This window comes from Andrographis paniculata, unplaced genomic scaffold (assembly GCF_009805555.1).
Source record: "Andrographis paniculata isolate CXL003 unplaced genomic scaffold, ASM980555v1 Contig35END, whole genome shotgun sequence".
Classification (NCBI taxonomy): domain Eukaryota; kingdom Viridiplantae; phylum Streptophyta; class Magnoliopsida; order Lamiales; family Acanthaceae; genus Andrographis; species Andrographis paniculata.
Window position 1 is genome coordinate 1,056,603 of NW_026137568.1, and position 24,134 is coordinate 1,080,736.

General features: G+C 32.3%; 4 protein-coding genes across 6 annotated transcripts; all 4 read right to left on the minus strand.

The window, feature by feature from the left end:
- Positions 1–1,372: 1,372 nt before the first annotated feature.
- LOC127249246 (pentatricopeptide repeat-containing protein At3g22690) lies at positions 1,373–3,904 on the minus strand. Its single transcript, XM_051271966.1, has one exon. It carries the CDS (start codon positions 3,778–3,780, stop codon positions 1,699–1,701), a length of 2,082 nt encoding a protein of 693 aa, XP_051127923.1. The 5' UTR covers positions 3,781–3,904; the 3' UTR covers positions 1,373–1,698.
- Positions 3,905–3,999: 95 nt separating this feature from the next.
- On the minus strand, positions 4,000–6,628 carry LOC127249248 (homocysteine S-methyltransferase 3-like). Of its 2 annotated transcripts, XM_051271968.1 has the most exons (7): positions 6,297–6,626; positions 5,765–5,821; positions 5,419–5,645; positions 5,193–5,322; positions 4,790–4,993; positions 4,633–4,704; positions 4,000–4,311 (listed from the first exon to the last, which is right to left on the minus strand). In XM_051271968.1, exons 1-7 carry the CDS (start codon positions 6,456–6,458, stop codon positions 4,171–4,173), a joined length of 993 nt encoding a protein of 330 aa, XP_051127925.1. In that variant the 5' UTR covers positions 6,459–6,626; the 3' UTR covers positions 4,000–4,170. The 2 variants fall into 2 exon arrangements, with proteins under 2 accessions (XP_051127925.1, XP_051127926.1); XM_051271969.1 differs by lacking the exon at positions 5,765–5,821 and having other exon boundaries at positions 5,419–5,633; positions 6,297–6,628.
- Positions 6,629–9,385: 2,757 nt separating this feature from the next.
- Positions 9,386–13,268, minus strand: LOC127249247 (serine/threonine-protein kinase STY13-like). The gene is made up of 7 exons (XM_051271967.1): positions 13,108–13,268; positions 12,511–12,888; positions 11,619–11,731; positions 11,316–11,521; positions 11,068–11,242; positions 9,811–9,945; positions 9,386–9,691 (listed from the first exon to the last, which is right to left on the minus strand). Exons 2-7 carry the CDS (start codon positions 12,872–12,874, stop codon positions 9,485–9,487), a joined length of 1,200 nt encoding a protein of 399 aa, XP_051127924.1. The 5' UTR covers positions 12,875–12,888; positions 13,108–13,268; the 3' UTR covers positions 9,386–9,484.
- Positions 13,269–13,992: 724 nt separating this feature from the next.
- LOC127249316 (protein XRI1-like) lies at positions 13,993–16,796 on the minus strand. Of its 2 annotated transcripts, XM_051272060.1 has the most exons (9): positions 16,542–16,796; positions 15,586–15,641; positions 15,345–15,464; positions 15,145–15,269; positions 15,012–15,075; positions 14,843–14,942; positions 14,714–14,766; positions 14,552–14,638; positions 13,993–14,475 (listed from the first exon to the last, which is right to left on the minus strand). In XM_051272060.1, exons 1-9 carry the CDS (start codon positions 16,559–16,561, stop codon positions 14,198–14,200), a joined length of 903 nt encoding a protein of 300 aa, XP_051128017.1. In that variant the 5' UTR covers positions 16,562–16,796; the 3' UTR covers positions 13,993–14,197. The 2 variants fall into 2 exon arrangements, with proteins under 2 accessions (XP_051128017.1, XP_051128018.1); XM_051272061.1 differs by lacking the exon at positions 15,586–15,641.
- Between the last annotated feature and the right edge of the window lie 7,338 nt (positions 16,797–24,134).

Below are 24,134 nucleotides of genomic sequence, written 5' to 3' on the forward strand. Positions count from 1 at the left end.
TCTGATCATTGTTACATATATATATATATATATATATATCTATATATTCCTTAAGACAATCTTTACTCAATTGCTTTAATTGAAGGTTTACATTAATTTAGTGTATCTTATAGTTTATCAACCAAATATGCTTTTCTTGCTACTTTAATCACACATTTGATCCACACCTTTGAATTCCATATTTGGGCTTTAATAATAGTAATAATAATAATAATAATAATAATAATAATAAGGTTAAATTGTACTAAATCTACATGTAATTTTATAAAATTGCTTCAAATTTGCTGTACTTCTAAAACTCCCTTAAACTCCCTCGTGGTTTTATAAACTTTACGTCTAACCCCTTCGACGGTCCTTATTTAACGGTATTTGACATAAATGCGCTCAAACTGCGAATACATTTTAAAATCTCAATTTCTAAACCCCTAAAATTACGAATATATTCATGTTTTTATATTTAGCTTCAAAAAATAGTAAATATACTCAAAAATAGTTGTTTTTTTTTTCCAAGTTTTAAGAGTTTTTTTTACTGATTTTTTAGGCTAAATATAAGAAAAATATATATTTTTATAATTTTAGGGGCTTAGAAGTTGAAATTCTAAAATTTATTCGCAATTTGGATGCATTTAGATCAAATACCGGTAAATAAGGATCGTTGAGAAATTAGACGCAAAATTTATGAAATCAGAAGAGAGTTTGACGTAGTTTAAATTAATTAATTAATTAATTAATTAATTAAACTTAATATAAAATATAATATTAGAAATAAAACATATATATAAATAATTAATATATAAATAGTTATGATATATAAATATTATATTTAGTTGAGCCCAAAGGCTAACCCACTTTAACTAACAGACAATTTGCGTTAATACTAATAAATTTTTATTATTCATCATATTATATCAAATATTATTTTAAAATTAATTTTTAAGGGCATATTTCGTTTCAATATCTACACAATTTTTTACGAACTGAACTATAATCAAAACAATAAAAATGCTACATTCTTAAAATTCAAATCCAAAACGAATGGACTATTTATAACTTTTCTAGCCCAACTTGAAATTTCTTTAGTGGGCCTCATAAAATATGGTCAAATAAGCCCAAAATCACTTATAACCAAAAAGCTCAAAACTGCCTCTTCTTCACTAGATTCAAGTGTTCATCACTTTTAACATGCAAGATGTTCCGGTTTGTTTCTTTTGACATTAAACCAATATTTTTACTATTTGAATTCTACATTTTTCGAAAATAAAAATATATTTTTATTCTCACAAAAATAAAAATCCTCTCAAAACTTATCGAAAAAAACATACCCGAATGAATTTGTCACATGAATCAATGCAAGAACAACGATTACGTACAAAAAAACGAACCTAATTGTTATTCCGGCCGACGATCGGGAAATTTCTAACGAAAGAACATCAATCTAAGGACATTGTAATCTCCTGTGAAATCTTTGTAGATCAAATGGTGAGATATTTCTATTTAGAGCTAGATCCTAAATTCGATCCCTAGATACACATGTGTGAATGTTTGATAAATGAACGCCGATGTGGATGAAACTCGTCTAGTCCCTTGAAGCGATCTTGTCCACTGTTAAATAATCATCTTACCTAAAAATTCAAACTTATAGAAAAACGCATCATTAATTACATATATACTGTGAACGACGTCGCATCCAACGTTGTCTCATTTGCGCGCGGAAGGGGCGCGCATATGTTTGATAAGGATTCCCGTCCCGATGTTAGCCGATGTATCTATAGCCATGGCAGCAGCACGGGCCGCGATTTCCTCGTTTTTGTGAGCTCTACACGCCGAAAAAAACGCTGCCCAAATAGCGCCGTTCGGCTCCATCGGCATCGCGCTAATAAAATCAAGAGCTTCCTCGAGCAACCCGGCCCGGCCCAAAAGATCGAGCGCGCACCCGTAATGGACAATATGCGGAGTAATCCCGTGTTCTTGCATCGCGTCGAATATATTCATCCCTCGCTCGACTAAACCGGCATCGCTACACGCCGTCAACGCAGCCGAGAACGCAACCTCGTCCGGCCGGGTTCCTTCCCTCACCATTTCATCGAACAAATCCGCCGCATGCTCGCCGTTCCCGTCGACGGCCGTAGCTCGAATAGCAGCCGTCCATGCCGAGACGTCCCTCTCTGTCATACTACGAAATACCTCCATCGCGCTTTTAGGAGCCCCGCATCGAGCAAACATATCGACAAGAGCCGTGTCAAGACGGACATTGCGACGAATACCGTACTTCTTGATGTAGTTATGTATCCACGTTGCCAAATTCAACGCGCCTAAATACCCACACGCCGCGGCGATGCTCACCATTGTCGCTTCGTCCGCGACGATCCCCTCGCTCTGCATCGAACGGAATAGCTCGACCGCATCACTAAAGAAACCGTGATGAACAAAAGCGCCGATCATCGCATTCCATGTAACAATGTCCCTCTCCGGCATTCGATAAAACAGTCGCCGCGCCGACTCCACGTCGCCGTTCCCGGAAAAACCTGTAAGCAGAGAATTCCACGACACGACAGACTTGTTTGCCATTCGATCGAAGACTCGACAAGCCCACAATTGATGCCCACACTTCGAGTACATATCGATTAAAGAATTCCCGATACTTTCCCAACTCTCGAGCCCGTTCCTCACAACATAACCATGAGACTGCATCCCGAAACAAACATCGCCCGTCTCGGCCGACAATGCGACAATCGACAGCACCGTAACTCTATCCGGCTTCAACCCCAGTCCAAGCATTTCCCGGAGTACATCGCCGGCTTCCTTCACCTTCCCCAACTTAACATAATTCGACAAGATCGTATTGTAATGAACCAAATTCTTAACCAAACAACGATCGAAAATTCGCCTCGCTATCGCCTCGGCGCCGCATTTCATATACATATCGACAAGTGCATTCACTACAAAGCCATTGATGCTCGATGATTCTCCATGTCCAACACGATCCAAAACTCTCTGTCCTAAATCCAAATCCCCCAATTTCGCACAAGATGAAATCACACTCACTAATGTAACTTCATTCGGTTCGATTCCCTCGTCCACCATTTCAGAAAACAAAGAAACAGCCTCCTTATGTCGATCCCTTCTCGCATACCCACAAATTAAACTCGTCCACGACACAACATTTCTCAGAGGCATTTCGTCGAACACCTTCCGTGCCAAATCAATTTCCCCAAACTCCCCGTAAAAATACACCAATGAATTCATCACGAAAACATCATTACGAAAACCTAATTTCAAAAGCGTACCGTGAATCTGTTCGCCTTCGAAATGCATCAGGCCTTTGGCGCAAGCACTCAGCACAAAGGGGAAAGTATAATTGTCAGGCGCAACACCCTCCATTAACATATCTATGTAAACCAAAATCGCCTCTGCAAACGCCCCGGCCGAAGAGCTTCCTCTAATTAAGGAATTATACAGATAAGCTGTACTGCAGAAATCGTCTCTCCTGTGCTTATATATTTCGAACGCTTTGCGTGCGGATTCCATGCTTTCATGAGAGCACATTCCCGAATACTTCACAACGAATTTAGCCAGAATTCTAGGGTCTTCCATGAGGCCATGTTTTGTGCACTGGCCCTGCACTTGTCTGATTTCGGGGAGACTTGTGCACCACTTCAGAGGCTCGAACTTGCCGTTGGTAATATGCTGGAATTGAAGATTTTGAGGATCTGCAACAGGAGAGGAAGGATCAGTCAGTAGAGGAGGGAAGAAGACAGTACCGGCAGACGCCATAGCCATTTGCGTTCCAACTGCTCGGCGAATGTCCTGCGAGAGATTTATTTATAAGTTATACCAAGTAAAATCGTCAGAATTTAAAGGTGCGATTTTTGGCCTCTCAATTTCGTTATAAGCAGAGTCGCGTTTTTCTTAGGCCCTAAATAGTCGTCGCGCTAAAAAAAGCTATGCTAAAAATATCAAAATGATATACGATATTAAATTTTTTATATATATCAAAAATCGATATAAACTAAATATATAAATATTTTACGAGAAAGACTGTGTTCCGGGCTAGTCCAGTTGCCATCCCTATTAATACATTATACATAAATTCAGCTGCAAAAGTAAATAATATTATTGACAGGTAGGCAGTCGTCGGAAGGAAACTCTGGCCGGCAATGCAACCTTGGATCAGTAGCTACCGAGGATCTTCGAAATAGCTCTAATGGTGTTCGGTGTAGTTCTGCAGCAGCCTCCGATTAAAGCAGCCCCAGCAACGCGCCATTTGCCAACGTACGACACAAAATCTTTATCGCCGTTGCCGGTAGATGGCTTCAAGAGAGAAATAAGAACATTTTACTATCATAATTAGAATGCTAATTACCTTTATCGGTATGATATATAACACATGATTCATGATTTCAATTAACACGACAGATTGCTAGAGTTAATTGAAATTATGTGATGTCAGTTTATACAGCTATATTAATATGTTTTATACTAAGATCAATAACAATATAAGATGTATTGTATAAACTATTATCATATGTTACCAGTATACTGTATGAATTCATTCAGCATACTAACAATTTAGGCATTTCCCAATTAGATGAATCAGCACAAGTTTTGCAAAGTTGAAGAAATATTATTTACCATCCATTCCTTTTTTACGGCATCATATGTCTCGCCGCTGTTGGGGTACACGAGAATTGGTTTCTTTGTCGCCTACAAGGGCAATAAAGCTCTATTATTGACAAACAACATATGTATACGGGAATGAAAGTAATCACCTAATTCAGGGAATAAGTACCTTTCGAATTGACTTGATTAATCCATGAACATGTCGTGGAGCCGTGCAATTGATCCCGACTGCAACAACTTTCTCACAAGAATCAGCGATAGATGCACAATCTTCAATTGAATCACCGCTGACGACATTGGTGTCATCTTTGCAAGTGAAGGAAAACCATGCCGGAACGTTGATGGTCTTCTCCTCAAGAAGCTCTGCATATGCCTTTCACATCCAAAATTTGCAAAGATAGAACTAAAATTTAAAATCCAAAATCCAGAAGAACGATCGTCGCATTCCATCCTTTCATGGCAATCACTAATTTATATCTAACTCTGATCACAAGATATCAATAGTTTTCAGTTTCAAAAATCACCATATTCATCTTTGAGATATCATGCAGTTGAATTAAGTACCAACATACCTTAGCTTCAAGTTTATTCGGAATAGTTTCAAATGCAATCAAGTCGGCACCAGAATCAACCAAAATCTGCACCCTTCTACGGTGAAAATCTTTCAAGGTTTCTACACTTATGTCACATCCATAAACTCCTCTGCAAGTCAAAAGAGAAACAATATAAACCATCCAAAGTATCCAAAATTATTCAAATGTCGAACAAAACGAATGGCGAATTTCGCAGTTAACAAACCTATACTCAGAACCATCTGCTAGATAAGCTCCATAGCTTCCCACAGAAGCAGCAACCAAAACCGGATGCTGCCTTATAATTCCATCTCCAGAAATGTCGAATGAGCCTTTGTTGAGTCTGTTGTGATATAAATCTCGAGCCTCGCAAGCTACCTTAACACTTTTTTCTAGCAAGGCTTCTCCTTCTCTCCCGAAAATGCCTCGAGCTTCAAATCCCTGCAGAGTAGCCTGCCTCGCATACAAACCAGATTCCAGAAAAAATCACGTATAAAGATTATTATATATTTCGCCAGAATTAATCTTGATGAATCTAAACATGGAGATTTGACATTGATAGCTTCAATTACCTGATAAGAGGCAGATATGATGATATTTGCACCTGCTTCGAGATAATCCAAATGAACCTATTTGCAGACAGCAATTCTGTTAGTATCTCCACAACTTCACTGCTTTGCTAATGATCATATTCCTAAATCCCTAATTTATGTTCCTCTTTACTTTCAAATTTACCAGCCCGTGTATGGCTAGCATCAATTCGCCATTTTAGAGTTCTCCACGTATCTATCTGGAGAGAATGCTAACTAACACTAAGTGATTGAAACTATTGATTAGATTAACCAGCAGCTGAGGAAAATTGATTTGAACACTGAAAATTCATCGATTCATTTTCGAAATAGATTTACAGTGGTAATCTGTCACGAAATCCCCACGCCAAATCATAAAATCCACAGATAAATTTTCAATCAGACTGCAATAGTGCAATTCATACTCAAATTTCTGGCATAACTCTACTGGATTGTTATCTTAAATCAGGTTTTCGCGGAAAAACATGGAAGATGCTTCGAGAAACTACCGTACATCTGCAAGTGAGGCGGTTACCTTGCTAATTAGATGAGGCGAAGTTATGAGGCACTTAGCACTCCAAAGAGGATCCTTGAGATCAGCGCCGTGACGCTCGAGCTCCGTCGATAGTCCGCCGTCGATGACGGCGCATCCACCGCACTGACGAAGGAAACTATGAAAATCTGTTTTCAGAGCCATGACTCAATCAGAATTGGTCGTTCACGAAAACTCCTTGCGTCTCTAGCCGTAGCACCGCCGCCGCCGACTGTAGCGGTGGCGGAAGAGTATTGGTAATATCGGAATCAAAGGGAGAGAAGAGAAGCAAAGCTGGCGAAAGAAAACTGAACTGAAGCTAAATTTGAAGGCAGACTAATACACACATACAGGCGACACTTCGTTGACGTACACCTATACATACACAATACGTATACTCATGACACGTGTCATTTTCTGAAAATATTTGTATTTTTTTATATTAAAAAGTAAATACCAACCACTGTTTTATTATGAATACACATAATAATACCGTCCAAATGCAGATCCTAACGCTCAGTAAAAATGTAATCTAATTATATAAGGCTATGGAAATAAATTGAATAAAATATATTTTCGTGTCTCATTGAAACGTTGTCATTTTTTATTTTCGTCTTTACAAAATAAAGTTATGATTTTCTTATTTATTAATTGTACTACCTATATAACATAATAAATACCCTTCAAATTTATACTATATTACATAAATATCATTACTTTTATATTACACAATACTAACAATGAAATATTTTTATCTTTTTCGCTACAATTCATTATAATACTAATATTCAAAAATTTACGTCAAAAAATAAACGACAACCTTGCACCGGAACAAATGAAGTATTAGATATTATTCATTATATAAAAAATAAATAAAAATCAACCATTCATTTTATTTGTAACTTAATTTTTATAAATTTTGAAATGAAGAATTGACTTTATTTTATTTCACAAATAATATTTAAGACATCTCATCTTATTTATTTTTATATATTAAATTATACATGTATGTACAAGTTTTTTTTTAATAGTGATAGTGTTTTTTTATTTACTTTTTTAATGTAATAAAATAAAAATTTAAAAAATAAATAAAATAAAAAGATATTTAATATATTTGTAATAAAAATACACTAAATATGATTTAATTAATTTTAAGAAATAAAAATTAAAAAAAAAAAACTTTTTTGGTCAGTCAACTCTCATTTAAATAGTTTCTTTCTATTTATTCCTATTTTGTTTCTATTATTTCTATTTACTGTTATGGTAGTTGCTTGGTTTACTCTCATTTATATAGTTTCTTTTTATTTATTTTTATTTTCTTAAATGTTAATTGCTTAGTTCACTCTCATTCAAATAGTTTCTTTTTTATTTATTCTTATTTTAATTATATTTATTGTGATGTTAATTGTTTGATTTACTCTCATTTAAATGGTTTTCTTCTATTTATTATTATTTAATTCTATTTACTAAAACAATATTACGATTCCACATTTAGGATGCGTTTATTAAATTAGCTATGGTAATAATATTATTTTATTAGCTTCTAAATATGCTGAGAGCAACTGTTGTTTTACCAAATAATATTTAATCTAAGTGTACATTGCATGCTTACGAGAGATATCGCAATGTTACATTGTAGGACACCTCCAATTTATATGGTGTATATATATATTTTTTTGATAAGATCATTCTTGCTTATCAATGTTTTTGAAATCTTTTTCAAAAATTTGTCCTTTCTGCAAAATATAAGCTTGACATAAATATTGCTACACAGTCTTGATGTACAATAGAATGTAAAACGGTATTCTGAATAGAGATTTCATTATTGGGTTGACAATTTTCTTAAATATTGTATGACCAGTCCGAAGGTGTATAGGATTAACGTTAACATAAGATGTCCATATAAGCATTACAAGAATATAAAATGTATTCCTATTGACGAGGTTAAATACCATATGCTCTCAAAAGAATTCGTGCATTTTTATGAAAAATGAGCATGTCATATTGAAGAACATGACGGTAGTAGTATCTCTACTCAATGAAACAAACAAGTGTCAAATATTTTTGTCGAAGCTGCAATGGATTATTACACCTAAATGGTGATAGATGCCTGAGGTCTCGATTTTTAAGCACGGGTAGTGAAAGCTGAAGAACCGAACACAAAAGATAAAAAATTATATGGACTTTCCAGTGCAGGTGACAAAGAGTTGCGGAGGGTTGCACAAAGGCAACTTTAATATCCGTTGTGGCGATGATGCTAACTATCAAAGTGGATTCCAACGTGTCAATTAATGTACGATATCATGCCAGAAGCTAATTGCTTCGTGAAAAATTTTTATGAAACAAAAAAATTGATTGAGGTTTGGAATTGCCCGTGCAAAAGATTGATTATTGTCAAATATTATTCTGGAAAAATAAGAGTAGTTAGATTGTTGTAAATTTTGTGAAAAACTGCATTATAAAGTAAAAAATAAGCGATAGCAACTGATACGATACGTGTTATAGTTGCTGATTATACAAAGTTGAAGCGTCTATTTGTATACGGACAACTTCGAATATACGGTGGCATATGCGTCATCGTCATGCAAATGAAAATATGTTATGCCACCCGAGTAATACAAAGCTTGAATACATCTCGATCCGATGAATTCCAACCATTTGAACAAAAAGAAAGACAATATTTGTTTAGATACATTATTAATTTATTATTATTTAAATAAAAAATGCAAACACAAATGTAAAATAAAAACAAACACATCTTTATGTATATTTTTGTCTTTTAATGAGATTTGTGAGAGGTTTTATTTTATGATATTAGTTATTAGATGTACTCTATTTACAATAAATAATTTTATTCATTCATAATTTTATTATTTTTATTATAATAAATAATAATTAATATGACATTCTATTTTTTATTTATACCGACGAAAAAATATTATTTTCTATGAAAAATCAAACCAGCCCAAAACTTCTAGCTATAACAATAATTAAAAAATAATAATAATTATAGTTTTAATTGTAATATTATATCATAAAGAAACTAAAAGGAAAACAAAAAAAAAAAAGAAAAAAAAAAATAAAAATCACTTGCAGCCAAGAACAGCCGAGAACAGTTCATTACAACTCATGAAAAACTTGAAATTGAGAGAGAAGAAATATGCAAAAAAAAAAGTTTCATTCTTTCTTCCTCAGGGACCTCTCGCCGGAGCAAAGCAAAAACAGCCGCCGGTCTGGTCTTCCGGTATCATGCCGCCGCCTTTGCTGGTGTCGATCGCCTCCAACAACTTCACAACCTCCTCCATATCCGGCCTCTTCTCCGGGTTCGCGTCCCAGCACTTTTTCATAATGCTCGCCAGAGAACTCGGACAACACCGGGGAATCTCCGGCCGAAGATTCTGTTGATCGATTATGAGGACGGGCAAACAACATATTACAATGGATGCAAGATAAATCTCCGACGAATGTAATAATGCCGCAGAGGATCGATCTATTCAGAGTGTTTATTTTTTCTTACCTGTCGAACGACCATGTAGGAAATGTCGGCGAAGCTACGGTCTGTGTAAGGGAGATCGCAACAATACGTTTCCCATAAGCAGATGCCGAAGCTGTAGACGTCGCATTTTCGGTTATATGGTTTCCCGTCGAGTACCTAACCATACGAGATATGTTCAAGTCAGATAAATAAAAACAACCGAAAATGAACAGTGAAATATAAATCACAAAGTACAAAATTTGTATTAATATAATACAAATACAGTATATAAATTGAAATGTACTCCCTCCGTCCGTCCCATAAGAAGGTTATCATTTTCTATTTTTTTCCGTCCCTAAATAAGGGTACTATTTCATAATTTAGTAATTGTACTAGGCCATTTCCAACCCTCAACTTCATTGCAGTTGCTACAGTAAAAATTTGCAGTTGATCTACAGTAATTTTACTCCAACCATAAACTTCAATTTTTACTTTAAAAAGTATATTCCCTATATATTCCTCTTTTATATTATTTTATATAACTTTTCATATTTATAAATTACACCTCAACTTTAATTTATTTTTACATTAGATCCATACATATATAATTTATAAATTATTTAAAAATTACATATATTAAAATTAACATTTAAAAAATAAAATTATATATTACTTTCTAAAAACTAAAATTATATCACTTTTAAAAAATAAAATTATACATTATTTTTTTTAAAAAAAATAAAATTACATACAACTTTTTAAAATATAAAATTATATATCATCTACTAAAAAAATTAAAATTACACAATACACCAAAAAAATACCAAAAATATAAAAAACACCACAAAAACTCCACTCCAAAAATAGAGTGGAGATTTGGGGGTGGGTTGGAGCCCCTCCCCCATTTTTGGTACAAATGCAGTGGGTTGGAGATGATCTTTAGTACAAATGCAGCGGGTTGGAGATGATCTTAACATAATAAATACACTTACAATCTACAATATATTACACAAATATCATTACTTTTATATTACACCATTTTTTTCACTACACACCAATATAATATTGATATTTAAAAATCTATTTTTAAAAAGCAAATAGTACTCTTATTGCTTAACCGATGTAATATAACAATAGACTATACTACATATAGTAATACAGTGAGAAAATATAAACTGTGAGTTAATTGAAATCATATGTCTGATTTTTTTTTCATATGCTGATTAAGATAATCAATATAGTATTAATAACTTCTAATTAGTAATTATCGCAACATTCTGCAACAAATTTTCAACATACCTCCGGCGCCATGTATCCAAGAGTTCCCGTCTCGCCCGTCATGTCCCTCGGATTTTGCGCTTCGACGCGAGCGACGCCGAAATCCGCAATTTTCAACGTCCTATTAGAATCCAAGAGCATATTTTCGGCTTTGACATCTCGATGCACAATTTTCTTCGAATGTAAATAGCTCAACCTACGCGTCATATTTAAAACATAAACGAATCATCGTTGAATATATATAGACAAGAAGAATATGTTGAACTTACCCTCGAGATAGATCCAAAGCAAGCTTGACGACGTCTTTAAATGGAAGCTTCTTCTTCCTATTCTTAAACAACAAATGCTTCAGCGTCCCTCCAGGCAGAAATTCGACGACAACACAACACGCCCTCGACGGGAGACTCGTGTAGCCTTGAGAAGGATCTTTTTCCGGAACTTTCAACTGCGAAGTCCCCATCGATGCGCCGATGAACTGTAAATACGAATCCAATGCAACTAAAAGGGCATTAATCGAATCGCTTACAAAAATAACCGATTAGGCATTTCAAAATCGCGAAAGAAATATTTACTCTGGTAACGTTCGGGTGGTCGAGATTTTGCCAAACACCAACCTCATTCTTGAACGAGGCTCGGAGCTCCGCAGCTTCGGCAACTGTTGCGCAGCCCCAATCCAATAGTTTCACTAAATCAAATTACGATTAGAAATTCGAATAAAAAACAGGGCTCGACAAACAAATCCGATCCCGATCGATCAAATTTATTCACCTAATCCAACACAAAACGATTCAATCAATTCCGGCAAACAAAATTTCTCAAATTATATATATAGATATATATTTTCTATTTATAAATATCACTGTCAAATATTATTTAAATACAGAATTCAAAACAAATCTTCCCGATCCAAACCCAAAAAACACACTTGAGTTACAATTAAAACTTTTGGCTCGAAAACAAAGCTCAACAACCAAATTCATATATCAAATTTCATCACCTAATCAAAAACAAAATGATCGACAAACAATGAATTGCAATTAAAACTTTCATATAAAAAACAGGGCTCAACAAAAATGAATAAATCAATTCGCGCAAACATCGATCGATAAAATTGAATTAAACATAGAACTTTTGGATCGAAAACATGGTTCAACAAACAAATCCATAGATCAAAGTGATTCACCTAATCCAACATCAAACAATATAATCAATTTGCTCCAAAGATAAACATGGAATTACATCAAATTTTTCTTCACCTAATCCAATATAAAACGATTCAATCAATTCACGAAAAAATCGATCGATAAACATTCCAAAGATCAAATTTCTTCACCTAATCCAACACAAAAAAATTCAACCAACTGCGTAAACACTGATTACTCAATCATCAAGCAAACATCGATCAAACATTGCTCGTAAACATAGTGCATTGCAACATTAAATTTAGGACATAAATCGAGCTACCTCCGACATCCTCGGAACCATAGGTTCCGCGATAAACTGTTCCATAGGTCCCCTTGGCGACGAGATATCGAATTTTAAGCTTCGAAGGATCAATCTCCCATGTCTCTTTAGGCCCGGGATCGCCATTGTTCTTCGACCAAGCTCTGGTCAAATGCCTCTCTAACTGCACATCTAAGTTCTTCAGATCGATCATATCTGCCCTGAAAATCATGTCCTTGCTGCTAATGCTGCCGACGCTCTTCGAATACGACGATGATGGCTTGTCGGATTTGGACATCTCCTTCTTCCTCAAATCCTCCGAAGCCTCGCCGGGGGTGTCGGATTTGGACATATCCCCACCTTCCTCACTCGAGCTTGCTTCCATATTCTAACAGAAATCTGAACAATAATAAATCGATTTTTACGAACAAATTCAGCACCAAAATTTAAAAACCCAATCTATTTTCATCGGAATCGTCCATATATAAAATTAACCCACACAAATTAGAAATTCGTGAGTAGATTTAGATTAACCCTAAAACCAAAAACCAATTTGGAAACACTAAAACCCCGTCAAACCAAAAACTTCGAAAATTTAATGGGGGATTTGGAATGTACCTTTGGGTAGATTCGAATTGGGGAACGAATCAAGGAACAAAATTCAGACCAGAATATATCAAAAAAAATTATTTTATGGGGAGATTGATTTACGGGGAGATGAAATATATCTGGGAGGGATGGAAATTGCGCGAGGCTCGCCGGAAATTGAGGGTTTTCAGTTGTAATTGTTTTTTTTTTTTTTTTTAATATATCGATGGTTTTTTATTTTAACAACGTAGAGAGCGCCGAATCGTGCTTGATGATGTGGGGTTTATTAGCTACACCCGGGATCTCGAATCCTGGAATTTATACATTTGTGGTTTGGATTTTTCTGGAGCTTGGGTCCTGGAGTTGGAATATTGAAGGAACAAGTGTACGGTTCCGTGCTTGCAGTTTGTACTTAAATACGGTCTTCAGGGATGTGGTATATCAATGAGTGAATGTACAGAAATGCCCTTAGAAAGAATGCCCTGGATTGCCGTTGGATCGTTGTAACTTTAGCGGGGATTTGACGGTCGGATGAGATCATGTTTGTTTCTTTTGATTTTGTTAAATTTTTGTTGATTTATTATTATAATAATACTATTTAAAAATATTTTGTAAAAATAAATAAATTAATATTTTATAAATATATAATATAATATAATATAATATTTATTTTAATATTTTTATATTTACTAATTGGCCGATAAAATATTTTTTTTCTATAAATTCAGAATTTAAATAGATTAAATAATTGCAGCAGTACGCTAGTATTTAGGTCGAAATTTTATCGAATAAACATTTTTTAATAGCGATGGCAAATTTTTATATTATTAAAAAAAATAAAATAAAATAAATATCAAATTATACTATAATATAAATAATTATTAAAAAAATGTATCTACTATTCATCTTATGGAAAAAACATGTTCTTCACAAATTTTATAAAATCTTATAACATCAAACATAGGCCGAGGATATATAGCTCAAGCATGTTGAACTCTTACAACTTCGATCTCTGTCGGATGCGTGAGTGTGTGCATATATGAAATTTCAAAAATAAAAAATAAAATAAAAATTCTAAATCGAATCTCGAATCGACGACGAACAAACGCCCGGCCGGAGCTTAGCCTTTCGTCCGAACAATCGTTATGCTACCTTTTCCACCTTCCGTTCGAATCTTAGTTTTCCCGACTACGGGTTTCCCCGAGAACGCCGATTTCGGGTAGGCCTCGCCAGATTCTCGTCCATCTTTGTAGTGATTCGGCGTCGGGGCGTTAATTTGCTCGTTTATGTCTTTGAGCGTTGTAACGCCGAGCCCGTTGCACGGTTTGATGATGGTGAACGGGTACACGATCAAAGAAGTGGCGAGTTTCCGAGGCCCGGGTGTGAAGTTCTTTGGACCTGTTTAGTCGGAGAAAATAAGATTAACAATCAAAAGATTGTAACGAATCGAGAAAAACGACGCGATGGAAGGTACCTTTGATAACGATTTTTCGAGGAGTTTGAACGGATTCGTTTTGAAGAACTTCAGTATCGTGTTCGGGAGGAGCGTTTCCGGAGAGGTCTGCGCTAATGCAATGTCAATGAGAAAAAGAACATTAAACGATGATCAATGCCACAAAATGTAAATTTTCGTTACCCGTAACGTCGATCTGTGCATCGGAAGCTCCAGAAGCGCATCCGTCGCTGCTGCTGCGGCTCGTACAAAAATTAGAGTTAGAATTTCAGTACAATTTCGAACGACAAGACGATAAACGAACGAGCATACATATTTTCAATGTCGGGAATCTCTAAATCGTTTAAGCAGTCATCAATCCAGCTTTCCGGCAACGAATCGAAAAAATCATCGGCAGGCGCGGATATGTCCTCTGCAAGCAACGACATTGATCGTTAGATTAACGATCAGCGCCGATATATAATAAAAGTTCGAGAGAAACCTGAAAAACCGGCGACCCATTGCGACATTTCCGATAAGCCATCTTCGAGACAAAAAAGTGTCTCCTGAAACAAACATAGAAGTTATGCTAATGCTTCAAATTACCGAATCCTAAAAGTCGCATTCGAATCAACCTTCGATCCTAAAAGACTTTCGTCGTTTAAAAGATCCACGTCGCCGATTTCAGGCTCGAAGTTCAGCATCCTGCGCTTTTTCGATGGCGGCTTCCGGATTTCGTCGAATTCTTTCCTCGACACATCTGCAATTTGACACATAATCACTCACTAGTCAGCACAAAGCGCAAAAAGCAAAAAAAAAGTTCGAAAAACCATACCATTTCTCGTTACGCCGTATGGTAAATCTCCGCAACACTTTGCGGGCGTAGCAGGCGCGCCGAGCATATCAATGTTGGAGAGATGATTTTCACTACCGACACATTTAGGTACATCGGCCCCTAATAGCAACGAAAGAAAAACGTAAATGCGACGACGGAAGAACTTTCGTAACGAGCTAATTAGGCAAGCAACTCAAACAAACAAACATAACGAGTAGAAATTAGAGGGACCGAGACGCACCAATGCACGCATTGTCTTTGAGGTTATAATCTTCACATTGCCATTGCCATATCACACTACGATAGATGAATTCGAGTTGTTTACAACACTATCCGTAAAATCACAATGACATATCTCGCTAAAATAGATGCGATTCGAAAGAGTTACAATACTACTGCAAAATCACAATGCCGTATAACAAAATTTGAGTGATTTACAACACCATCCACAAAATAACAATGTCATTTCTCACTACAATAAACGAAAACCGAGTGATTTTCAACACTATTCCCGTAATCACAATGCCATGCAACGGGCAAAATTCGAGTGATTTATAACACTATCCACAAAATCACAATGTCACGCAACATAAGAAATTCGAGTGATTTACAACACTATCCGCAAAATCATGATGACATATCTCACTACAATAAACGAAATTCTCGAGTGATTTACAACACAATCCACAAAATCACGATGACATATCTCACTACAATGAGCGAAATTCGAGTGATTTACAACACTATCTGCAAAATCACAATGCCAGAGTGATCCACAACACTATCAGCAAAATCAGAGCACCAAACCTCACTACAATAGAGGAAATTCGAGTTATTCACAACACTATCCCCAAAATCGCAATGCTTCATATCATACTAATAAGTCTAAACTTAGCTAAATAATCCAGCAGATTGGTATGTCATCGAAGGTAAATATTCAAAAGGGCAAAAAACACCATTAATATAATTAAATCGAATCAACGTAAAATCATTAACCAAGCTTCAATGGAGGAATCAATACAGCAATCAATTCAGTCAAACTCCACACTATCAATTCAGGCGGAAAAAATAAACCCTAATCCCCTAACACAAGAGCCAAGAACCAATTTCTCCCAAGTGCAGACTCTAAGCATTACGAATTGAACGAAAAAACAAACGAAATCGAAAAAGAACATCACTCCGATTCAAGGAGCTCACCCTTCGCCACTGCAATCCATTTTTTCCTACTGTATTTCTCAAGAATACAATACAATGCCCCCAAGAAAAATAAAAACGATGGAGAAGAAGCCCTTCGAAAGTAACCGTTGCACAATTACATATACACCATTAGCAGAGTCAATCGTAGCCCTCCTAGAGAAGGTATGTTTATAACTTTGACAGAGACCCGAAAAAAGAAAGGAAATTATGTCTATATATATACTACATAATCTGGGCGATTTTCGAAGGAAAAGAAAAGGGAAAGATGTGGTAATAAGGCGGTAGTGGAGGGAGAGTGGAAACTACAAAATGGAGAGCGTGCCTCCGATTTCAATGGTGGTTTTTGACTGAGTAATTTGACCTCAGTCCTATTTATAGCTGTCGGGGTGAACGGGGTGAATTATAGATTTATTCTATCAATATTATTTTTTTAAGTAATACTGTAAATTTTTTTATATATATTATAAGAAATACTAATATAAATATCTATGAAAACAATAAATACTTCTTTTGACTAGTTTAAAAATATACATATTTATTTTTGGTGTAAAATATTTAAAAAAAATAATGTTTTAATTATATTGGATAATTAAAATTTAAAAGTAATATGATGATAATTCTATCTTTGTCTAAAAATAATTATGTGATGGTAAAGTAAAAAATATGTATAAAAAATTGAATCAAGAATTTCTATTTAATTATGTATATGAGTCAACACGAGTCAATCCGAACCTGACACGACAATAAACAGGTCAATATGAACCCAACGCTATAATAAACAGATCTTGAGTTATTTAACACGTTTAAAGTATTCAATCCGACACGAATCGACCTCAGCTCTAAATATTAGTAAAGAATTATTCCACTAAAAAATATTAAGTGAAAAAATTCAAAATATCTACATTTACAAAAATTTTAGAATTTTAAGATCATAAAAAATATCTAATTTAATATTTTTATATTAAAAATATTTAAAAATTATAACTCCTCCCACGACTTGCTCTGGGCATAGGCCATCTGGATCATGTCCATGGCCCAAACGTTTTGGGCTCTTTGTGTCTTTTTTTTTTTAAATTAAAATATATGTAAATAACATAAATACTATAAACATATGTATAATAATCAAATTGTATTACTAAAATTTATTTGATTGCATTTAAATTAAATAGTATTATCTTTTAGTTGTGATATAACCAAAAAATATATATTTTTTAAAATAATTAAATAAGAGTTTTGTTTTTTATTTTTGTTTCGAACCATCGAAAGAATAATCATGTTTCTTCGGTTCCGTTTCAAAATATTATTTTGGATTTTTATTAAATTAAGAGATTTATAGACTATTCTATTAATTGGTAGATGTGTAAAATAATTTTGATATTTTAATTTTTGTATTTTATTTATAAATAAATGATATATGTATTGATATATTTATAATTCATGTAAAAATTAAACTTATTTTTGTATGAATATGTGATACTTTTATTATAATAGAAACTAAATAATTTAAAGTGAAACGAATAAAAATAATAAAAAATATATTTTCAGACGGGACGAAAAGAATATACTTTCTTTGAGTCCACAATATTTATTTTGTCATTTTTGTCTATTCAAATTAAAAATATTTCTTTCTTTCTTTTTTTTTTTTTAATTAAAACTACCTCTCCACAAAATATATACATTGTAATATCATTAATACCAAAAGTAAAATATACTTACATATGTTATATATATATATATTTATAAAATATTAATATACCTACTAAAAATTAATTAGACTGAAGGCTATTAAATCTTACTTTCTCCATCCCACATAATTTGTTCCTATTTTTTATTTTCGTCCGTCTCACGTAACTTGTCCTTTCTATTTTAGGAAATATAATTATGCACTTTAATCGTATTTTAAATTTTATAATTTTTTTAATTTTAATTAAACTATTTACTTATCTTAATCTTAATTTATAATTATTTTCACTAAATAATAATTATTTTTACGAATACACTTTTTTATTATTTACTAATTATATTTTATCTAAATTTCCGTGTCTACAGTAATACATCCATATTATATGGGAGGGAGCAAGAACAAAATTGTACTCCAGTAAGTAGAGGAGCTATAATTTTGACAAAGTAGAAAAGATTTGTAGGGAAGAAAATCAAAGGCTAGTAGGTAGTCAGTCATTTGTCAGATATAAGACAATAATGTTAACATTTCTTAATTTGTTAAAAGTACAATGTTGACAATTTGGATGTTTTTTTTTTTTTTTCTTCTGTTAATTTTTTTAATTTGATCTTGCAAAAATAAAATAAATAAATAAATAAATTGATTGGAGATGAAGGACATATTCCCCGTCCTGGTGCAAGGTTGTCGTTTATTTTTTTTCACGTAAATTTTTAAATATTAGTATTATAATGAATTGTAGTGAAAAAGACAAAAATATCTCTATTAGTATTGTGTAATATAAAAGTAATGATATTTGTGTAATATAGTGTAAGTTTGAAGGGTATTTATTATATTAGGTATGTAGTACAGTTACTAAATTAGGAAATGGTAACCTTGTTTTGGAACGGACGAAAATAAAAAATAACAACATTTTAATGGAACGGATGAAGTATAATATATTATTTTTAAAAAAAAAAATGTTAGAAAATTTGTATTGAAAGAACAAAATCGAATTACTTAGAAGACCTTGTAATAATAGAAAAATATATTGCACATAAGTCATAAATTGGAGATGATCTTATACATATTTTAATATAAAATTAGGTAAATAAAATGCTAGTATTGTGTGCATTAATCATAAAACACAATAGAATACTAAGCAATTTACCTATAATTTCTTTTAATATAATTTTTATATATTATTTTTATTTCATATACCATCTTGCTAAATCTTCATATTAAATTATTGTATTTACTTAAAACAAACAAACAATAAATAAATAAATAAATAAAAATGCATTATTTTCTTTTAATAAAATATAAAATCAAATTAATATTTAAATCAATTTTTTTTAAAAAAATCTATAGTGAAAGTTCTTTTGTTTTTATTTTTTTTCTTGTGCTCCTAGTTTGATTATTTTGTAATATAAAATGATTAATGAATTTAATATTTTATACCAGTATTTTTAATTTAAAGTATTTAACATATGAGTTGTAAAGAATAATATTGATAATATAAATATTTTATATTGAATAATGACTTTTCCGTGAGAAAATATAACATATATTATCAGGACTGTTCCTGAATTTTAGTGAGTCCCGGGCAAAAAAACCGGACCTTGTTTACTTATTGTATATATAAATAACAAAAATATATAATTTTTTTTGGCTTGTTTGCTTTTATTAAAAATAAAATATACTATATATATATTTTTTTTATAAAATATTATATTAAAATATATTTAATAAAAATTTAAATTCCAATATAATCAAATAAATTTTAACATAAATATTTTAGATGAAAAGGGATCCTACAAGGCCCCAAAAATTTTGGGCCCTGGGCGTGGGCCTAAGTGACCCGTACCCAGGGCCAGTATATTATATATTAAAATTTGTGTTTGGTAAATGTTAATTGAGCAAACAAATCCTATTACATATTTGTTTTGATTGCATTCCAAATTTTTACTATTTAATTTTCTTTGTTATTAATAAAAATATGTATATTTTATAAAAATAATACATATCAAAATACTATTTAAAATAAAAATTTAAATAAAAATATAATCAAACACAAGCCAAACAACCCTCAACTTAAAAAATATATTCACAATTACATTTTATTTATATTCTACGTAAAAATTAATAATTATTTTATAGTATAAAACATCGAGTCAAATTAATAAAATAAAAATATCCACCTCCAAGTTAACAACATATATATTTATAAAAAATAATATTCACTCTATCAGTTAAATTTATCTATTTTTATTTATTTTATCCGTCTCAATTTAAAGTACCACTTTTTACCATCTTTGTATGTCCGATTTCAAAATATCAATTTCTTATTTTGAAAAAAATAATCATACTTTAATATTAAAATACCTTTAATTTTTACTTAAATTATAAACGTACAATTACAAATACAATTACTTTTTACGTAAAGTTAAAAAACAAAAATATCAAAATCTTTTATACAATTTCACTAACTAATAAAATATTAGTATTATAATGATTAATATACTACAATACCCCCAAAGAGCCCCTCTAGGAAGGAACGGAGGGAATATATTATAAATAACAATAATTATAAAATCTACTTATGGTGTGTTTGTTTGGGGTTTGAATTTTGAGTTGGAATTTGAATAGTAAAAAGTTTGAATTTGAATAGTTGTATGATGTGATATAAATAGGTGTTGATGTGATGTTTTAAATGTAAAATTGATTTTTAGTATAATATAAAAAATAAAAAATAGGTGTTTGATTTAATATTTTTGGGGAAAAAAAATTGGATGAATAGTAAAAATTTTGCAAAATCTTGCAAACGAACACACCCTTAAATTTTTTCGTTATTTTAATTAGATAATAAAAGTTTTATTAATGGGCGATTATAATGTTGAATATTATTATTCAACATGACACCATGTGAAATATAAATGAAAAACTTAATAGAATATATTTATACAACATATTAATAATAGTCCATACAATAAATATTATTATTGATATACATAATATATATTAATTACTATTGAGACAAAGACATATAAAGTATGAACTAACAATACAATTATAACAATCTATATCACACGTGATATATTAATTCAAGCCGTTTATAAAAATTTATATTTCATGAGCCGTTAATACAATACTGATTAATCTCTAATCAACAACGCTTTAACTCATTTTTCTAATTAAATTATATTTATACGATCGGCTAAACACATTCACCGCATAATGCTCTTACCTAACTTCTACTTCTACTTTTACATTGTAATACTCTCTCCTATTCATATCTATCTATTCATTTACTTTTTGCATGGAATTTTAGAAATATTAGTATTATATTGAAATATAATAGAAATAAAGGTAAAAAGACTAAATTACCCTTATTAGTATTGTATGATATAAAAATAATGATATTTGTGTAATATATTGTAAATTGAAAGGGTATTTGTAATGTTCGGTAGACAGTACAGTTACTAAAAAAGGAAAATAGATACTTTATTATGTGATGAACCAAAATAGAAAAATGAATAGATTATTAATGAGACAGAGAGAGTATTATATTTTCTTAATATGTCATTTAACGCATTTTTGTCGTACAAATAAAATAAAAAGTACTTTATCCGTCCACAATTGATATATTCAATTTATTATATATAGTTCATGTACACTTATAAGGAGAAGTAGAGTTACCTCAACTAGCTAACTTACTACTCCGTTTTCTCTCGGCCGGTTACAACTTCCTCTCTTTGGTGAATAGAATCTAAAATACAATTACACCTTCCTCTCTTTGGCGAATAGAATCTAAAATACAATTAAGCAGCTCCCTATTAATTATATTATAAAAAGTATTTAAATTGATACACTATATAATATTAATTATCATAGACTTATTTTTGTCAGCCAAATTTAATTTCATTCATTTGTATTTTCACAAAAATGAAATCAAATATATCAGAAAGAGTATAAAGTATTAATAGTATTTAATTATATATATGATAAATAGATACTTGTATATATTATTGAAATTTATTTATTTCGACAAAAAAATATAAAATATTCAATATGTCCATAAAATTTCATATACGTTTTTTTTTAACATAAAATTATGTATTTTTTTTTTTTTATTTATAACACTTTTTTACACATGCTTTAATTTATGCCCTTCAGCATTTTAATTGTTATTTTAAAATGTCATAATCAATCACACATTTAAATTTAAAAAAAAAAATTATTTCCTCATTAACTCATTAATATATTTAATAAAATATTTTTATTTTATGTCACAATTAACCAATATTATATAAAAAATATATGTTGTATGTTATATATTGTGCTATATGAGATTATATAACATATTATGCTATATATTGTATTTATACATTTGATGTGTATGTTATATATTGTATAGTCTGTTTATTGTGCTATTATATTGAAATTAAAATATTTTGTGCTATATATAATTATATAATATGATATCTGCAGCTCTTCCAAGCAAAAAGATTTGCTAGATTTTTTTGTTCTTCTTCCTTTTGTTGGACGTTGCGTCCATCATTTCCTCCACCAAACATTCGCCAGAGCCCTTGTCTCCTCATAAATCTGTTATTTTTTTTTTTTTAAAAAAAAGAATTTTATGCACACAAAATAGTACTAGATTTCTCTTCAAATGATGCTTGATCTCTTGTTGATTTGGGGTCAGCGGATTTACTTTAGTTACCTGATAATGGAAAGTTGGAGGTTGCATCTCTGCAGTCTGTCCTTCTTGTCCCCATGTCTGGACGGTCCTAATCCATTGGGAATTAGCCAGATATGGACCTAGATATTCCAATAGCGGTGTCGGTGCATTCCACATAGGTAGCATGCTGAATTGCTCTGACGGGATCGTGCCAAATGTTGAAAATTCATCTGTCCCTGGTAGAGGCTTGGTGCCGCTCTCCAAGCCTTATGCAGTATGATGGCTCTAGTTTGGTCCTATCTGCCCTTGTTTTGAGGCCTGAAGCGTAGGATGTTCTGCGAAAATTTCGTAGTTTTCTTCAAGTGGTACAAATGAACTTCATGTAAGCTCTGACATCGTCACTTGTAAAATCTGACTTTCATTACATTAGGCGTGCTAATTGTTGGAATTGGAAATGAATTTTCGTGAGGCTCCAACTTAGATTTTTTAAAAGAGCACTTAGCCTCTTTTGAATGTAATGTGCCCAAAGATTAGGTAATGTGAGTCCTGACAATATTCCATAAAGCTTGTCTATCATCAGAATGGAAATCGGCTCCGGCAATAGAACTGTTGCACGACTTTGAGCTTTAATTGCTGAATTTGAGAAAATTTAGCTAAAATCTATTGAAATTTAGATAAAATATGCATTAAAACATGAATTAACATAAAATATGCTAAATCAACAATAGATGAGGAAAATTGAGATATAATTGGATAAGGTTCCTAAAATCTATGGACAAGCTACTTGAAAAATAAAAGGATAAACTTGATTTTGGATAAGATGTATGTTGTGTGCGTTGTGTAAGTTTTTACTAAACATACCCTCATAATTGAAAGTTCAACCACTTTATAGATTCTAGGGAGTGAGTTAATTATTCTTTTTAAACTATGATCCTACGTTGTGTCTATTTTCTTCCGGCTTATGAGGTTGCAATTGGGCCTTAACTGATCATAGTCTTCTTTGGGCTCTGTGTCTGGACGGCTTCGCGGCCTGGAGGGCTCCGTCTCCATCTTCATCTCTGAGTCTCTTATCCAGAAGCCTCATTCTTTTGAGCCGTTCCCCTTAAAGTCCGATTCTATGGAGCCTTGCGTTTTGGCGAGAATGGGAGCTCCGATGGATTAGGAAGCTTTGGTCACCTATGGGGTCTTGAAGTCTCTTCCTATTTCTGTTTTTGGTCAAGCTTCTTTCATGTTCAAGTATTTTTGGACCCATGTC

Excerpts from the sequence above, each read along its gene's own strand:
- LOC127249246 (XM_051271966.1), bottom strand. The coding sequence starts at position 3,780 with ATGGCTATGGCGTCTGCCGGTACTGTCTTCTTCCCTCCTCTACTGACT.
- LOC127249248 (XM_051271968.1), bottom strand. The coding sequence starts at position 6,458 with ATGGCTCTGAAAACAGATTTTCATAGTTTCCTTCGTCAGTGCGGTGGA. Across the intron at positions 4,994-5,192 it reads CGAATAAACTTGAAGCTAAG|GCATATGCAGAGCTTCTTGA; the intron begins GTATGTTGGTAC and ends TGGATGTGAAAG. Across the intron at positions 4,705-4,789 it reads TAATCAAGTCAATTCGAAAG|GCGACAAAGAAACCAATTCT; the intron begins GTACTTATTCCC and ends TTGCCCTTGTAG.
- LOC127249247 (XM_051271967.1), bottom strand. The coding sequence starts at position 12,874 with ATGGAAGCAAGCTCGAGTGAGGAAGGTGGGGATATGTCCAAATCCGAC. Across the intron at positions 11,243-11,315 it reads GCTTTGGATCTATCTCGAGG|GTTGAGCTATTTACATTCGA; the intron begins GTAAGTTCAACA and ends TATGACGCGTAG. Across the intron at positions 9,692-9,810 it reads CCTACATGGTCGTTCGACAG|AATCTTCGGCCGGAGATTCC; the intron begins GTAAGAAAAAAT and ends ATCGATCAACAG.
- LOC127249316 (XM_051272060.1), bottom strand. The coding sequence starts at position 16,561 with ATGGATTGCAGTGGCGAAGG. Across the intron at positions 14,943-15,011 it reads ATGGGTCGCCGGTTTTTCAG|AGGACATATCCGCGCCTGCC; the intron begins GTTTCTCTCGAA and ends CGTTGCTTGCAG. Across the intron at positions 14,767-14,842 it reads ATTCCCGACATTGAAAATAT|CAGCAGCGACGGATGCGCTT; the intron begins GTATGCTCGTTC and ends TACGAGCCGCAG.